At 41.5% G+C, this 16,261-nt stretch overlaps 1 protein-coding gene and 1 long non-coding RNA gene across 2 annotated transcripts in view; one reads left to right on the top strand and one right to left on the bottom strand.

Moving 5' to 3' along the window:
* The first annotated feature begins 6,229 nt into the window (after positions 1-6,229).
* LOC136385898 (uncharacterized) lies at positions 6,230-7,687 on the top strand. Its single transcript, XR_010747876.1, has 2 exons — positions 6,230-6,284; positions 6,471-7,687. It is a non-coding gene; the product is annotated as an uncharacterized lncRNA (long non-coding RNA).
* Positions 7,688-8,878: 1,191 nt separating this feature from the next.
* The window catches only part of IKBIP (IKBKB interacting protein), a 34,128-nt gene continuing 26,745 nt past the window's right edge, over positions 8,879-16,261 (bottom strand). Inside the window, exon 3 of the mRNA XM_066357168.1 lies at positions 8,879-9,838. Within this exon, the coding sequence (XP_066213265.1) occupies positions 9,083-9,838 (756 nt within the window). The 3' untranslated portion in view covers positions 8,879-9,082. The remainder of the gene's footprint in view (positions 9,839-16,261) is intronic.

The following is a 16,261-nucleotide window of genomic DNA, read 5'->3' as shown; positions in this document are numbered from 1 at the left end:
CAGGGAGAGACATGTTTTCATTATAAATCCATATTCTAAGGTTAGTAAACTAAATTTAGAAGCCAGCTACATCTAGTTGGCATGTTAACTTTATCATCATCATTTGGTTTTATCTATGTTGCAGAGAGAAGGGAATGGGTTATGTATACAAATTTGAGCCAAGTTGTTAAAAGGTAGAGCAACAGTTTGAGCCCAAGAAGTGATGGCTATAGTAAATTAGCATCAGCAGTGTTCACTAGTTACTACTGTGCAACAAACGTGAAATGTAATGGCTTGAGACAGTATAATAGGCTTTATGTGGATCAGGAACTCAATCATCTCTGGTGGATCCTTCTGCCTCTAGGTCACTTTGGAAGTTAGAATCAAATGGTAGCTTTGGGGTTAGCTCTGAAGAGCATCTCTCTGTTAGTGGCTTAGTCTTTCCTCAACATCTACAGGGCAGCTGGATTTATTTCAGGGCTCCAAAGTGGAGCCAGGTAGAAGCTGAATCTTTTTTTAGGATTTGGCCTTGGAAGTCATAGCATCACTTCCACAATAGTCTTTGTCACAACATTGGAAGTCCCAGAAGACCAAATTCCAGCTTCAGGGAAAAGGAACATAGACACCGCCTCTTGCTGAGAGGAGTATCAGTCCCAGTCTAAGAAGAGGCTGGGGTTGGGTATATAAGTATATGGAGCCAACCCAAAGAACTGCATTTGAAAACCAGAGGCTTCAGCTGCCGTCAGCCTCAGGATTCAAGGTTCATTTTCAAGAGAGACAGTTGGTTTTGTTTGTGAATGTTGGTATAAACTATGCTGTATTCAAGCTGTGTCTGTACTATTTATAATTAGATATTTCAAAACTCTTAAAAACCATCTCATTCTCAAAATTGAAGTAAAATACCTTAAATTTTGTGAATTTTCATTTCACATTTTAAAATTTATACTGATATTAAAGATCCTGATAAGGAAATTTTAGTGACTGGTTTTTAATATTTGGTATAAATTATAAATTCCATACAGTAGAGCCCAGTGGAATGAATATATGTGACTAGTACTTTCAACTGAATTACATCATGTGAAATCAAGATAGCATTGGATAGTACCTTCCAGAGGTATCACCTATGATTCAAATAGTTTTTTTTTTGTTTTTGTTTTTTGTGGTTTTTTTTGGTATTTTTTCTGAAGCTGGAAACGGGGAGAGACAGACAGACTCCCGCATGCACCGCCTGGGATCCACCTGGCGAAGCTCTGCCCACCAGGGGGCGATGCTCTGCCCCTCCGGGGCATCGCTCTGCCGCGACCAGAGCCACTCTAGCGCCTGGGGCAGAGGCCAAGGAGCCATCCCCAGCGCCTGGGCCATCTTTGCTCCAATGGAGCCTTGGCTGCGGGAGGGGAAGAGAGAGACAGAGAGGAAGGGGGGGGGGGGTGGAGAAGCAAATGGGCGCTTCTCCTGTGTGCCCTGGCTGGGAATCGAACCCGGGTACTCCGCACGCCAGGCTGACGCTCTACCACTGAGCCAACCAGCCAGGGCCTGATTCAAATAGTTTTAAAGAGCAATTAAATCAGCCTGTGTTTTGCTAAATTATGCATACCTAGTTAAATGTAAAATAAAATTGAACAGAAAAGTAATAGTTTAAATCGCCATTGTGTGAAAGCTGGGTGAAACGTTTTGACCATATTTTAAAATAAATTTAACATTTCTGATAACTTTTTGTGATAGAGGTGTCCATATTTTCCTAAAGTTTGGAGTATGGCAGTCCTGTTAAATTAGAATTGTACACTATTTCTTTAACATAAGATTATATAATAATTGTTTAATTTTTATCATTTATGAGCTAAATCACAAAATAATTGTTAAAGAATTCAGATACCACATGGTTAAGGAACAGGCTGATTCCAAACTTTGAGGAATCTAGTTCAGATAAATGCTGTGCCTCTTCTGATATATCAGTAATAATGTGGTACCTTAGCCTGACCAGGTGGTGGCGCAGTAGATAGAGTGTTGGCCTGGGATACAGGACCCACACTCGAAACCCTGAGGTCTCAGACTTGAGCCCAGAGTAGCTGGCTTGAGCAAAGGGTCACTGGCTCAGCTGGAGCCCCCTGGTCAAGGCATGTATGAGAAGCAATGAAAAACTACAGGGCTGCAACTATGAGTTGATGTTTCTTATCTCTCTCCCTGTCTGTCCTTTTTTTTTTTTTTTACAGGGACAGAGAGTCAGAGAGAGGGATAGATAGGGACAGACAGGAACGGAAAGAGATGAGAAGCATCAATCATCAGTTTTTCATTGCAACACCTTAGTTGTTCATTGATTGCTTTCTCATATGTGCCTTGACCGTGGGCCTTCAGCAGACCGAGTAACCCCTTGCTCAAGCCAGGGACCTTGGGTCCAAGCTGGTGAGCTTTGCTCAAACCAGATGAGCCCGTGCTCAAGCTGGCGACCTCGGGGTCTCGAACCTGGGTCGTCCGCATCCCATTCTGATGCTCTATCCATTGCACCACTGCCTGGTCAGGTCACTTGCAGGACTTTTGAATAAAAATCTATCCAAAGAGGTTTGCTTTTGCCTGCCTTTTACAATGTTATGGAAATGTGACAAGTGTCAAAAAGTGCTGAAGCAGGACCAGTTGAAACTTTTTCTGGTTGTTTCTTTTCAATGAAATTTGAAAGCTTCTCCCACATTGCCAGCATGTCTTTAATTTCACTTGTAGAAATCACTTCCTCCAACTCTACCTTCTCACTACTAATCCCTTGCAGAAGCTCTGTATGTTGCATCATCTGTAGCTCCTTCAACTCCTCATTTGAGAGTTCCTCATGTTCCTGGACAAGATCGTTTACATCACCCTCATCTACCTCCAGACCCATTGACTTTCCAAGGGACACAATTTCCTCCACGCTTCTACCTCGGTCTTGGTCTCAGGTTCAAATCCTTCAAAGTCCCTGTCTACAACAACATCAGGCCATAACTTTTTCCATGCCAAGTTCAAAGTTCTTCTTGTAACCTCTTGCCATGCAAAGTCAATAATGCGTAAACATATCACGATGTTGTAGTGATCTTTCCAAAACTCTCAAAGGGTTAGATTTGTATTCTCAGTCACCTCAAAGCAGCGGCAGAACAAGTGCTTTGTGTAAAGCTTTTTAAAGTTGGGTTGGAAATGACCTGCTGATCCATAGGTTGCTAGATTGAAGTCGTGTTGGGTGGGAGGTAGAGGACTTTCACGAATTTGAACTCATCAAGAATGTCATCTTCAAGACCAGGTGAGTGGGCTGGAGCATTTTCAAGGATCGGTAATACTTTCATTGGGTGTTTATTTTCTTGAAGATATATTTTTTGTTGTTGTTTTATTTATTGATTTTTTAGAGAGAGGAGTGAGAGAGAGACAGAAAGAGAGAGAAGGGGGAGGAGCAGGAAGCATCAACTCCCATATGTGCCTTGACCAGGCAAGCCCAAGGTTTCGAACCGGCGACCTCAGTGTTCCAGGTCGACGCTTTATCCCACTGCACCACCACAGGTCAGGCCCTTTCTTGAAAATATTTTTTCACTGCAGGACCAAAGACAAGATTTATCCATTCAATAAAAAATGCCGTGTAACCCATGCCCTAGCATTGGAGTGCCACATAACCTGCAATTTTTCTTTAAGAATCTTGTGAGTCTTGCCTGACCAGGCAGTGGTGCAGTGGATAGAGCGTTGGACTGGGATGTGGAAGACCCGGGTTCGAGACCCGAGGTTGCCAGCTTGAGCAAGGGCTCATCTGGTTTGAGCAAAAGCTCACCAGCTTGAGCCCAACGTCGCTGGCTCAAGCAAGGGGTTACTTGGTCTTCCGAAAGCCCGTGGTCAAGGCACATAAAAAATTAAAAAAAAGAATCTTGTGAGTCTTAAAAGCTTGAGGATTTTTGGCCTGACCAGGCGGTGGCGCAGTGGATGGGGCGTCGGACTGCGATGCCGAGGACCCGGGTTTGAGACCCTAAGGTCGCCAGCTTGGGCATGGGCTCATCTGGTTTGAGCAAAAAAGCTCACCAGCTTGGACCCAAGGTCACTGGCTCGAGCAAGGGGTTACTCAGTCTGCTGAAGGCCCATGGTCAAGGCACATATGAGAAAGCAATCAATGAACAACTAAGGTGTCGCAATGCGCAATGAAAAATGAATGATTGATGCTTCTCATCTCTCCGTTCCTGTCTGTCTGTCCCTGTCTATCTCTCTCTGACTCTCTGTCTCTGTAAAAAGAAAAAAAAAAGCTTGAGGATTTTGGGAATGATACACTAGCAGTGGCTTTACTTTACAGTCACCGCTAGCATTTGCACACAATGCAAGGGTTAGACGGTCCTTCATGGGTATGGTCTGGCAGCTTCTTCTCTTCTGCAGTGATGAAAGTCCTCTGGGGCATTTTTTTTCCCAAAACAATCCTGTTTCATCACAGTTGAACACTTGTTGGGGGATGTAGCCCTCCTTTGCGATAAGCGCAGCAAAATGTGCGATGTACTCCTCAGCTGCCTTAACGTCAGCACTCGCAACTTCAACATGCCTCACCACCGAGTGGATGCCAGATCTCTTCTTGAAATTTTCAAACCAGCCATGACTTGCCTTAAACGTATCTTCTGCCTCTTTTGAGGTAGATGGTTCTTTCTTCTTCAAGTCGCTGTAAATAATACATGCCTTTTCGCATATTACAGTCTCCATCACTGTATCTCCTTGCCAGCTCTTTCTCTTTCACCCACACCAGCAGCAGAAGCGTCTCCATTTCTTCATGGATATTTGTCCTTAATTGGGACAGAATTGTAGTCCCTTTCGCTGGATTTGCGCTTTTGATGGCATCCTTTTGTTTAAGGATGGTACAAATTGTAGATGTATTGCGGTCTTACAGCCTTGCCAGTTCAATCACTCGTACACCACGCTCATGTTTTTCAATTTCTTGCTTTACTTCTATTGACATCATTCTCTTCTTCTCACCACTGTCCTTTACACTCACTTTCTTCGGCCCCATGATAGCACACACAAAAAGTAAAAAATGCAAAAATGATGCAAGAACAAGTACAGTGCATGAGACTTGACTTGATTCTGCGGGTAACACATGAGAAAGAACGAGATGCTGGTGTGCTGCCGATACTGGACCCGTGCGCCAATGCGCCAACTAGCTGCAGCTTCCCGAATCATGACTCGTATCTCAGAATTTTGCTCAAATCTTGAACAAAAATATGGACCGAGTCGCAGTTCGTATCTTAAAAAAAGTATGTTGGTCTGCTTGTATCTGAAGGTACAACTGTAATTTTACATTTTCTATGGTTAGGGAATAGATTGAACGTTTTCCATCCTCCTATATTTGCCTAGTGACATTCCAGATTTTAGGGTTTCTTCTCAGTCTGGCTACCAAATTACAGAGATTTGTGAATCCTTATTTCAGTAATAAGTAAAACTAGCACCAAATAAGATGAGTGCCTCATTTATTTGATAGAAACTGGTAAAAACAAATATTCCTCATAAATGAATTTTCAGATAAATTTGTATTTTTTTAGGTTTAATTTATTGATTTTAGAGAGAGGAGAAAGACAGGGTTGGGGGAGAAGCGAGAAGCAGTTGCTTCTTGTATGTGCCTTGAACGAGCAAGCCAGGGCTTCAAACCAGTGACCTCAGCATTCCAGGACAACGCTTTATCTACTGTGCCACCACAGGTCAGGCAAATTTCTGTGGGTTTTTTTTATTAACTGAGAGGCAGAGAGAAAGACTCCCGCATGTGCCCCAACTGGGATCAACCCGGCCAGCCCCCTACCTGATGATGGTCTGCTCAGCTGGGGCCACTGCTCCGTTGCTCTGAATGGTGCTATTTCAGCAACTGAGGTGAGGCCATGGAGCCACCGTCAGCACCAAGGACCAAATTGCTCGACCTATTTGAGCCATGGCTGCGGGAGGTGAGGGGAGAGAGAGACATAAAGAGAAAGAAGGGGGCTGGGTGGAGAAGTAGATGGGCACTTCTCCTGTGTGCCCAGCGGGGAATCAAACCCAGGGCTTCCACAGGCCAGGCCAACATTCTACTGCTGAGCCAACCAGTCAGGGTGTAAATTTGTATTTTTTTTTTTTAATTTTATTTATTCATTTTTAGAGAGGAGAGAGAGAGACAAAGAGAGAGAAAGGGGGAGGAGCTGGAAGCATCAACTCCCATATGTGCCTTGACCAGGCAAGCCCAGGGTTTCGAACCAGGGACCTCAGCATTTCCAGAGAGATGCTTTATCCACTGCGCCACCACAGGTCAGGCTAAATTTGTATTTTTAAGTGCTGAAATTCTTTGTATAATTTTTCATGTTTAATAGGCATTATTGAAATGCTGAGGTCGCCGGTTCGAAACCCTGGGCTTGCCTGGTCAAGGCACATATGGGAGTTGATGCTTCCAGCTCCTCCCCCCTTCTCTCTCTGTCTCTCTCTCCTCTCTCTCTCCCTGTCTGTCTCTCTCTCTCCCTTTCTCTCTCCTCTCTAAAATGAATAAATTAAAAAAAAAGGCATTATTGTGCCTTATTATGATGATTACAGGACACAATTTCCGTTTCATTTGGTATCATCATTATGAACAATTGTGACATTAGGATGTACTACAGTGATGATCTCCCTTTGTGATATAGAGCTGTTTACAAAAAACAGTCCCATACTACATAACTTTTTGTATATTATTTAATGGCTTTTCGGGTGAATGTTAATATTCACAGCAATCCTGTGAGGTACATATTATTCTTATTTACAGAAGAAGAAATTAAGGTTCACAGGTACTAAATTTTTCCAAGGCCACAGAACTAAGTGATGGTAGATCCAGGATTGGAACCCAGGTATCTCTGATTTCAAAGTCCCTTGTAGTTTGTACTCTTGTTAAGAGACATGAATCAAACAGTCTTCAACAAACCTGTCTTTTGCCATTGTCATTATGGAAAATCTATCATAAAAGAAATCATTATGGTTTGGAATAAGAGAACTCAAGTATCCCAGACACTAAAGCAGTGGTCAGCAAACCATGGCTCACGAGCCACATGCAACTCTTTGACCCCTTGAGTGTGGCTCTTCCACACTCAATTAGGTGTACCCTAATTAAGTTAATAACAATGTACCTACCTATATAGTCTAAGTGTAAAAAATTTGGCTCTCAAAAGAAATTTCAATCGTTGTACTGTTGATATTTGGCTCTGTTGACTAATGAGTTTGCCGACCACAGCACTAATGCAATAGTTGCTGTATTTAGTAACACAGTCACCACATATAATGGATTCTATTGTTAGTATTTAAGGCAAACGCATACAAGTGCTTACTCTATTCTCAACTACATGCTAGGTGCAAAGAGATATCATTAAAAAACAAAACAAGGCCCTGGCCCATTGGCTCAGTGGTGGAGCATCGGCCTGGCATGCAGGAGTCCCGGGTTCGATTCTCGGCCAGGGCACACAGGAGAAGTGCCCATCTGCTTCTCCACCTCTCCCCCTCTCCTTCCTCTCTGTCTCTCTCTTCCCCTCCCTCAGCCAAGGCTCCATTGGAGCAAAGTTGGCCCAGGCGCTGAGGATGGCTCTGTGGCCTCTGCCTCGGGCACTGGAATGGCTCTGGTTGCAACAGAGCGACGCCCCAGATGGACAGAGCATTGCCCCCTGGTGGGCGTGCTGGGTGGATCCTGGTCAGGCGCATGTGGGAGTCTGTCTGACTGCATCCCCGTTTCCAACTTCAGAAAAATACAAAAATCCCCCCCCAAAAAATCAAAAACAAAAAACCCCCCACACCATTTGAGTGATCAAGAAATTCAGTCTAATTTCAGGCATCTGTGGTACCATTTGAAAATATGATGGACACCCAGTGCTTATGTTAAATTTAAGCAATAAAATTATGAGGGGAGACTTCAGGTGGAACAGCAGATCAGGAAAGAGGAGAGAATAATATGGAATAAAAGAAGCAAGAATGCTTCTTTGGGCTCAGTTTGGAATTATATGAATCAATTTTAATACTAATTATAATAGCTAATGTGTAATAACAGACCTAATCTTTTAAAACTATGTATGTTCATAGGGAAACTTGCAAAGATGTATACTGAAAAATGAATAGTTGGCTGAATAAAGACTGAGGTCTTGAAGAATATGTAGATGCTGGGTAAACTTCATCAGTGGTGGTACAGCATCTGGTCTGATCAGCCTCCATCAAGTTTCTCTTACAGCGATCCTGCTCAAACTTCAATGTCCACATGGATTTCCTCAGGATTTTATTGTAAATCTAGATTCTGCTTCAGTAGCTCTGAGGTGGAGCCTGATATTCTGCATGTCTGACAAGTGCTTAGATAGTGTCGATGCCTTGATCCCAGACTACAGAGAGCTCTGTCTCTATCGGTACTGGCCTTCCAGTTCTAGATCCCATGAGCACTGGTTATAGCACAAGTCTTTCCTTGGGATACTCATGAGATTAGTAAACCCTCTTTTTTTTTTCCTCCATGAGATACTTGGATTACTCTTTCTTGCACTAGAGCCATGACAAAACCACCTCATAGTCAACTCTAAGTTCTGTAAGATCAGGGGATAGTTGTTAACCAGTACGTATCCCCTGAAGCACTTGCACATGTTTGCACATATTAAGCACTCCATAAATGTTTTCAAACAAATTAATAAAACAACTAAGTGGCCAAAACTACCTTTTCCTCTAAATGTATAATGAATGCAACAGCCCTGATCCGGATGGCAGCATCCAGTTAGGACCCCAACTACACATACTATGCTCCCCGGCAGTCAGTGAGGGCAAGGGGGATTCAGATCCTGCCCCCTCTAGATTTCCCAGGGCTAGACCAGCAGATCCTGCTTCTCTCCCCTTGTCTGAGTGTGTGTTTGTGTGTGTTACAGAGTGTATATCGGGGGATGCATAAGATTCTTGCTAAAGAAAGTTTCAAGTGCTCAACCCTTTAAAATTTTTATTTTTACCGTACAAAATAGAATCGTACAAAATGGTATTTACTCCGAAATTTCATTATTTCTAACCTGTCAGTCTTTTTGTAATATGACAGAGGTCTCATTAAAAAAACAATTTATTGCACTCTAATCAAATAGCTTTTTGGTCTTTTGGCTAAGATCAAGTGCAATCTAATCTAAATACTTTTGAACTAGTCCATATCTGAAATGTGTGTTATTTCATCTTTTATATCCTTAATCTCAGCTTGGACTACTGTTAAATTAGAAATTTTTTCATTTAAGAAAGCAATTTCTTTCTCTCTTTGTAGTAAGTCAGCAACCAACCTCCCAATGCGTAGTGTTAAATCATTTACCAATGGTTCCAAACGGGAAAAGTCCTTCTTTAGATTATACACCTTTGGCTTTAGATCATTTGCAAAAGTCACTGTCTTCAGAACTTTAGCTCTGTCACTTTCTAAGCTTAAAAACCGATCTGTGTGCTCGTCGAAATCACTCTTTAACTCCGAAAGCATCTTCTTAACAGTGTTAATTCTCTGTGAATTTTCAGATGCTGTCTTTCGGAGCACTGCAGTTCGCTCGATGCTACTTGACAGAAGATCGCCTATGCTTTTCACTGTATTTTTTTCTACTTTTTCTATTTTTTTTTCCAGTTCTTGCACAGAATCTGTCAATGATGTTGTATCAGTCACTAAACCTGAAATACGTCGTATATCTGTTTTTATACTTGTAATCTTGAGCCCAACATCTTTTGCCATGGAAGTTGTCCTTTGGTCTACATTTGTAACATCTTGAGAAAGAGTTGTCAAATTGTTGTTCAGTATATCCTGCTTTTCAGTTATTCTCTTGGACCAAGTTTTTACCTCATAAATTTCCTCCTGTAGACGTTTTAGATGAGCAATTATTTGAAAAGACTTCAATTGTTCCATGATAGCTTCTGACTTTTGACACTATAAGAAAATATAATAACCACAATAATTAAATTTATTAAAAGCTTAACATTTAAAATTCAACTTAAATTTTATGTTAGTTTTAACCATAACTTCACTGCTTCTCGGGAAAGATTTGGGAAAAGATGTAGTAAGTGTATTACTAATGAATAAGGAAAACATTAAGAAAATATAAAATATTACTGGAAATGACATTTTTTAGTTATTATTTTTGTATAATCAGTCTCCTGTACATAGACAAAATGAGTTAAACTATAGTGACTTATTTTTCAGTTGCTGAAGAAGGGAGGAGGACACCGCCTCTAGGTGAGCTTTGGTAGATTTGGAGGTTCAAACAAGACAATATAACTTCTGAGACACAAGTTGTTTGTAGTTATAACAAGTGCTAGAATGAAGGGACCAATGTTCAAGACAATTTTATTTTATTTATTTATTTTTTTTGTATTTTTCTGAAGCTGGAAATGGGGAGGCAGTCAGACAGACTCCTGCATGCACCCGACCGGGATCCACCCGGCATGCCCACCAGGGGGCGATGCTCTGCCCATCCGGGGCGTTGCACTGCCGCGACCAGAGCCACTCTAGCGCCTGGAGCAGAGGCCAAGGAGCCATCCCCAGCGCCTGGGCCATCTTTTGCTCCAATGGAGCCTCAGCTGCGGGAGGGGAAGAGAGAGACAGAGAGGAAGGAGAGGGGGAGTGGTGGAGAAGCAGATGGGCACTTCTCCTGTGTGCCCTGGCCGGGAATCAAACCCGGTACTTCCGCACGCCAGGCCGATGCTCTACCACTAAGCCAACCGGCCAGGGCCCCAAGACAATTTTAAATACACTTATTGTTCTGTTATTTTAATGAATAATTTTCTGGGGTACCTAACTATCTATCAGACCTTGAATAATTCAGTTTAACTAATTCTTAAGTTTCATGTGTGTTATTAGGCATGCCAGGTGTGTGGGTCATAGAGATGAGAACAGCTTAGATTGTGGCCACCACTCAGTTTATTAGTTTAGTACAGAAGACAGACACGTAAAAAACAAAACAACAGGCCTGACCTGTGGTGGCGCAGTGGATAAAGCGTCTACCTGGAAATGCTGAGGTTGCCGGTTCAAAACCCCAGGCTTACCTGGTCAAGGCACATATGGGAGTAGATGCTTCCAGCTCCTCCCCCTTCTCTCTCTCTGTCTCTCTCTCCTCTCTCTCCCTCTCTGTCTCTCTCTCTCTCCCTCTCCCTCTCCTCTCTAAAAATGAATAAATAAATAAAAATTTTAGAAAAAAAAACACAAAAAACAACAGCCTGACCAGGTGGTGGCGCAGAGGATAGAGCATCGGTCTGGGATGCAGAGGACCCAGGTTCGAGACCTCGAGGTCACCAGCTTGAGCGCGGGCTCATCTGGCTTAAGCAAAAAGCTCACCAGCTTGGATCCAAGGTCGCTGGCTCAAGCAAGGGGTTACTCGGTCTGCTGTAGCCCCACGGTCAAGGCACAAATGAGAAAGCAATCAATGAACAACTAAGGTGTCGCAACAAAAAACTGATGATTGATGCTTCTCATCTTTCTCCCTTCCTGTCTGTCCCTGTCTATCCCTCTCTCTGACTCTCTCTCTCTGTCCCTGAAAGAAAAACAAACAAACAAACAAAAACAACAAATAAACAAGCAAAAAGCTATCTCCAAAGTTCTACAATTCCATGATTCCAGATACAAGTGGTTCTCAGCTCTTGTATGTTTCAGTGCCATCCTCCTTCCCTTCCATCCACCTACAGTGATGTCAGAATTGTCCTTTTGGTTTGACCTGGACACATTAGCCCAGGGATCGGGAAGCTTTTTGGCTGAGAGAGCCATGAACGCCACATATTTTAAAATGTAATTCCGTGAGAGCCATACAACGACCCGTGTACATTACGCATTATCCAATAAAAATTTGGTGTTGTCCCGAAGGACAGCTGTGATTGGCTCCAGCCACCCGCAATCATGAACATGAGCGGTAGGAAATGAATGGATTGTAATACATGAGAATGTTTTATATTATTAACATTATTATTATTTTTTATTAAAGATTTGTGAGCCAGATGCAGCCATCAAAAGCCACACCTGGCTCGCGAGGCCTAGGTTCCCGACCCCTGTGTTAGCCGATGAACATGGTGAGCCACACAACTGCCTGGCAACATTTCAAGTTGTTGTTTTTGTTGTTGGCAGTGGTGTGTGTATATCTGTGTATTTAAACAGAGATAATAGGAAAGTTAAATTATTTTATTTTGAATACTTTCAATTTTATTGCATTGTGCCATCAGTTAATAAAATTAAGAGGGCAAGGTGAAAATTAAAGTGCTAAGATGGATCTCATAAATGAGGCAAAATAAAAAATTTAAACAAATTTAAACAAACGTGCTCAGATCCATCTATGTTGTCGCAAATGGCAGGATAGCCTTCTTTCTATGGCTGAATATTGAAATTTAGCAAAGGAACATGTTGTACACCTTAAATTTATACAACATTGTTTGTTAAATAGTTATTCAATTTAACAAATAAAAGAAAGAAATTGTCAGGTAATTCTCTTAAGCTTTAATCAGAAGATTAACAAACCTGTGAACTGTGTGTCAACTACAGTGTGTCCATAAAGTCATGGTGCACTTATTTTTTTCATATTTTTTAAAATTAATTTTAATGGGGTGACGTTGATAAATCAGGGTACATATGTTCAGAGAAAACATCTCCAGGTTATTTTGACATTTGATGGTGCACTTTTGACCAGTCACAGGAAAGCAACAAAAGACGATAGAAATGTGAAATCTGCACCAAATAAAAGGAAAACCCTCCCAGTTTCTGTAGGATATGTGGCAGCATGTGTGCATGCTCAGATTATGATGTAACACCGTGTAGACAGCGGAGCAGCCCATAGCCATGCCAGTCGAGGTGTGGACGGTACAGAGGAAAGTTCAGTGTGTTCTGTGGCTCGCTAAATTCGAATCTGTGACCAAAGTGCAACGTGAATATCGGTGCATTTATAACAAAGCACCACCACATAGGAATAACGTTACTTGGTGGGATAAGCAGTTGAAGGAAACCGGCAGTTTGGTGGAGAATCTCCGTTCTGGTAGGCCATCAGTCAGTGACGCGTCTGTAGAGGCTATACGGGATAGCTACCTAAGGAGCCCTAAAAAATCTGTGCGTGAGCCCACATCGAACTGCACTGAATAGGTATGAAACTGGGAGAGTTTTCCTTTTATTTGGTGCAGATTTCACATTTCTATCATCTTTTGTTGCTTTCCTATGACCGGTCAAAAGTGCACCATGACTTTACGGACACACTATATAAAAAAAACATTAAAGAACAAATGTAAAATATATTCTCAAAGCCTGTGTCCAGAGACGATATTTTCAATGATTACATTGAAAAAAGGAATTCCACTTATAATGTGTGAGGCAATTGTTTGGCTTTTGCATATATAACTTTCAGCTCATTTTCTAGGAAAGCATTGTTTTAAAGTAGAAATTGTCAATAGCTTTATTTTTTTAGGTATTATTTTTATTCAGTTTAGAGGGAAGAGAGAGAGAAAGAGAGAGAAGAGGAGGAGGAGCAAGAAGCATCAACTCCCATATGTGCCTTGACCAGGCAAGCCTGGGGTTTTGAACTGTCGACCTCAGCATTTCCAGGTCGATGCTTTCTTTATCCACTGCACCAACACAGGTCAGGCCTATAGCTTTCTACTAGTAATCAAAACCAGTTTGATTCAACATTTACTGTGCTAGTCTGATCAAGAACAGATTCTGCTCGGGGGGGAGTTTATAGTTTAGTTTCAGAAAGAAAATGTCAATAAATGGATTTTTAAAAATTCAGATGAGCCTGACCAGGCGGTGACGCAGTGGATAGAGCGTTGGACTGGGATGCGGAAGACCGTGGTTCGAGACCCCGAGGCTGCCAGCTTGAGCGCGGGCTCATCTGGTTTGAGCAAAAAAGCTCACAAGCTTGAGCCCAAGGTCGCTGGCTCCAGCAAGGGGTTACTCGGTCTGCTGAAGGCCCGCGGTCAAGGCACATATGAGAAAGCAATCAATGAACAACTAAGGTGTTGCAATGCGCAACGAAAAAAAACTAATGATTGATGCTTCTCATCTCTCCGTTTCTGTCTGTCTGTCCCTGTCTATCCCTCTCTCTCATCTTCTCTCTGTCTCTGTAAAGAAAAAACAAAACAAAACAAAACAAAAAAATCCAGATGAAAACACAAAATAAAAAGCAAACATGCAGGCTGAAAAACAATTTTACAAAGTTAGATACATTGTTTAATTTAAAAGCATCAAGTTCTTTTCCTCAAATAATTGTTCATTTTTTTTAACAAATCTAAATTGCATTTGCCTGGTTTATTCAGGCAACCTTTTGAGATTATTTTGATAACATTAGCTTAGTTTTATTAGTGAAAATAAAAATTTAATATGCCTAGACTATTATTTTTATGGCAGCTTTAAAAAAGGAGCAGTTATGTAGTCACAAAGAAACAACAAGCCAAAATAGGGCAGTAGAACAGTTAATTCAAAGCAGCACCCCCCTTACCCCATCATATATGTTTAATTTCAAAGCATATTTTAGGATTTTTCTCCTCAATTGGTTTATGCTACATTAATTATTGGTGGAAGAAGTGGTCCGCAATTATTTTTGGTAGAGAAGTTAGATGTGAAAATGTTATTGTGGGTATGGCAATAAGGAAAAGCCACAAATAGGAAGGAAATCAAGTAGTGATTGCAAAACTACCTTTTATTTTTATTTATTTATTTTTTTTAATATTTATTTTTATTTTATTTATTCATTTTTAGGGAGGAGAGAGAGAGTGAGAGAAAGAGACAGAGAAAGAGAAGGGGGAGGAGCTGGAAGCATCAACTCCCATATGTGCCTTGACCAGGCAAGCCCCGGGTTTCAAACCGGTGACCTCAACATTCCAGGTCGAGGCTTTATCCACTGCGCCACCACAAGTCAGGCTACCTTTTATTTTTAAGGGGAAAGTTTTGCAATAAAGTATATTGCTGAAACAAGATTTCCAGGGGTGAATAAGGGAGTAAGGAGATGGCTTACTTTCATCTATTTCTTTTTTTATTTAATTTTTTAAAGACTTTTAAAATGTATTGATTTTAGAGAGAAGGGAGGGAGAGAAGGGGGAGGGAGCGGGAGGCAGCAACTAGCAGTAGTTGCTTCTCTTATGTGCCTTAACCCAGCAAACCTGGGGTGTCAAACTAGCAACCTCAGCATTAGAGTTTGACACTTTATGCACTGTGTTACCACAAGTCAGGCCATCTATTTCTTTACAAAGTTTTTTAATTTATTGATTTTAGAGAGGAAAGGAGAGAGAGAGAGAGAGAGAGCTAGAGAAACATTGATTTGTTGTTCCATTTATTTACACATTCATTAGTTAGTTCTTGTATGTGCCCTGACTGGGGATCAAACCTACAACCTTGACATATCGGGATGATGCTCTCACCAACTGAGTTACTCAGCCAGTAATTTGAATTTATACCAAGTTCATATATATATGACCACCTGGTCAAGTGGTCAGTTATAACTTTTGAGTGACTTACAGTCTAGTTTAATGGCAACATGGTAGTCTTCATTTGGCTACCACCAAATTTGACTGAATTAATTATAGCTTTTTGATTCTTCAGGTAGCTCTGACAGATTCCTTCTGATTTTTTCCCTCCACTGGTTGAACAGCAGCAGGTTGCCTTGAACAGTGTGAAGTCTGTGGCCTCTGGAGTTGGACTGACCCAGCAGCTTGACTGCAAGATTCCTAATCTTTCTTCCTTTTTTTAAAAATATTATTTTTATTTATTTCTTTATAGAGGGAAGAGAATGAGAGAGAGAGAGAGAGAGAGAAAGGGGGGAGGAGCAGGAAGCAACAATTCCCATATGTGCCTTGACCAGGTGAGCCCAGGGTTTTGAACCAGTGACCCTAGCATTCCAGGTCGATGCTTTATCCACTGAGCCACCACAGGTCAGGCAATCTTTCTGAGTTTCAATTTTCTCCTTTGTAAAATGGGTCTCACAGTTAGCAAAGCTGTGGTGAAAACTGATGATAATACATGCAAAGTGCCTCCAACAGTGACTGAGATATAGTAGGTGCTCACTACAGAGCTGTTAGGATGATACTGATGAATGGAGACCTCCTAGCAGTGTGACAAATAATAGGCTCCAACATGTTAGTTCTCTCCTCCCCCGCTATATAAAATTGGGCAGGAGCATTTTGTATTAAATTAATAGTTCTTAGCTGAAATATACAGATGCTGGGTGAATTTGCATAGCTTTTGCCAACTGTGCAAGTATGGAGTAAGACTATACAGAAATAAGGTTTTGTGTGTGTACATGCGCATGCATGTGTGTGTGTGTGTGTGTGTGTGTGTGTGTATTTGGTGAATTACAGCATAATTATTTTATAACAAGATCATTTTAAGCTT

The sequence above is a fragment of the Saccopteryx leptura genome, chromosome 1 (genome assembly GCF_036850995.1).
Source record: "Saccopteryx leptura isolate mSacLep1 chromosome 1, mSacLep1_pri_phased_curated, whole genome shotgun sequence".
Taxonomy (NCBI): domain Eukaryota; kingdom Metazoa; phylum Chordata; class Mammalia; order Chiroptera; family Emballonuridae; genus Saccopteryx; species Saccopteryx leptura.
Note: the sequence above shows the minus strand (reverse complement) of the source record. Positions and strands in the feature narration are given on the sequence as shown.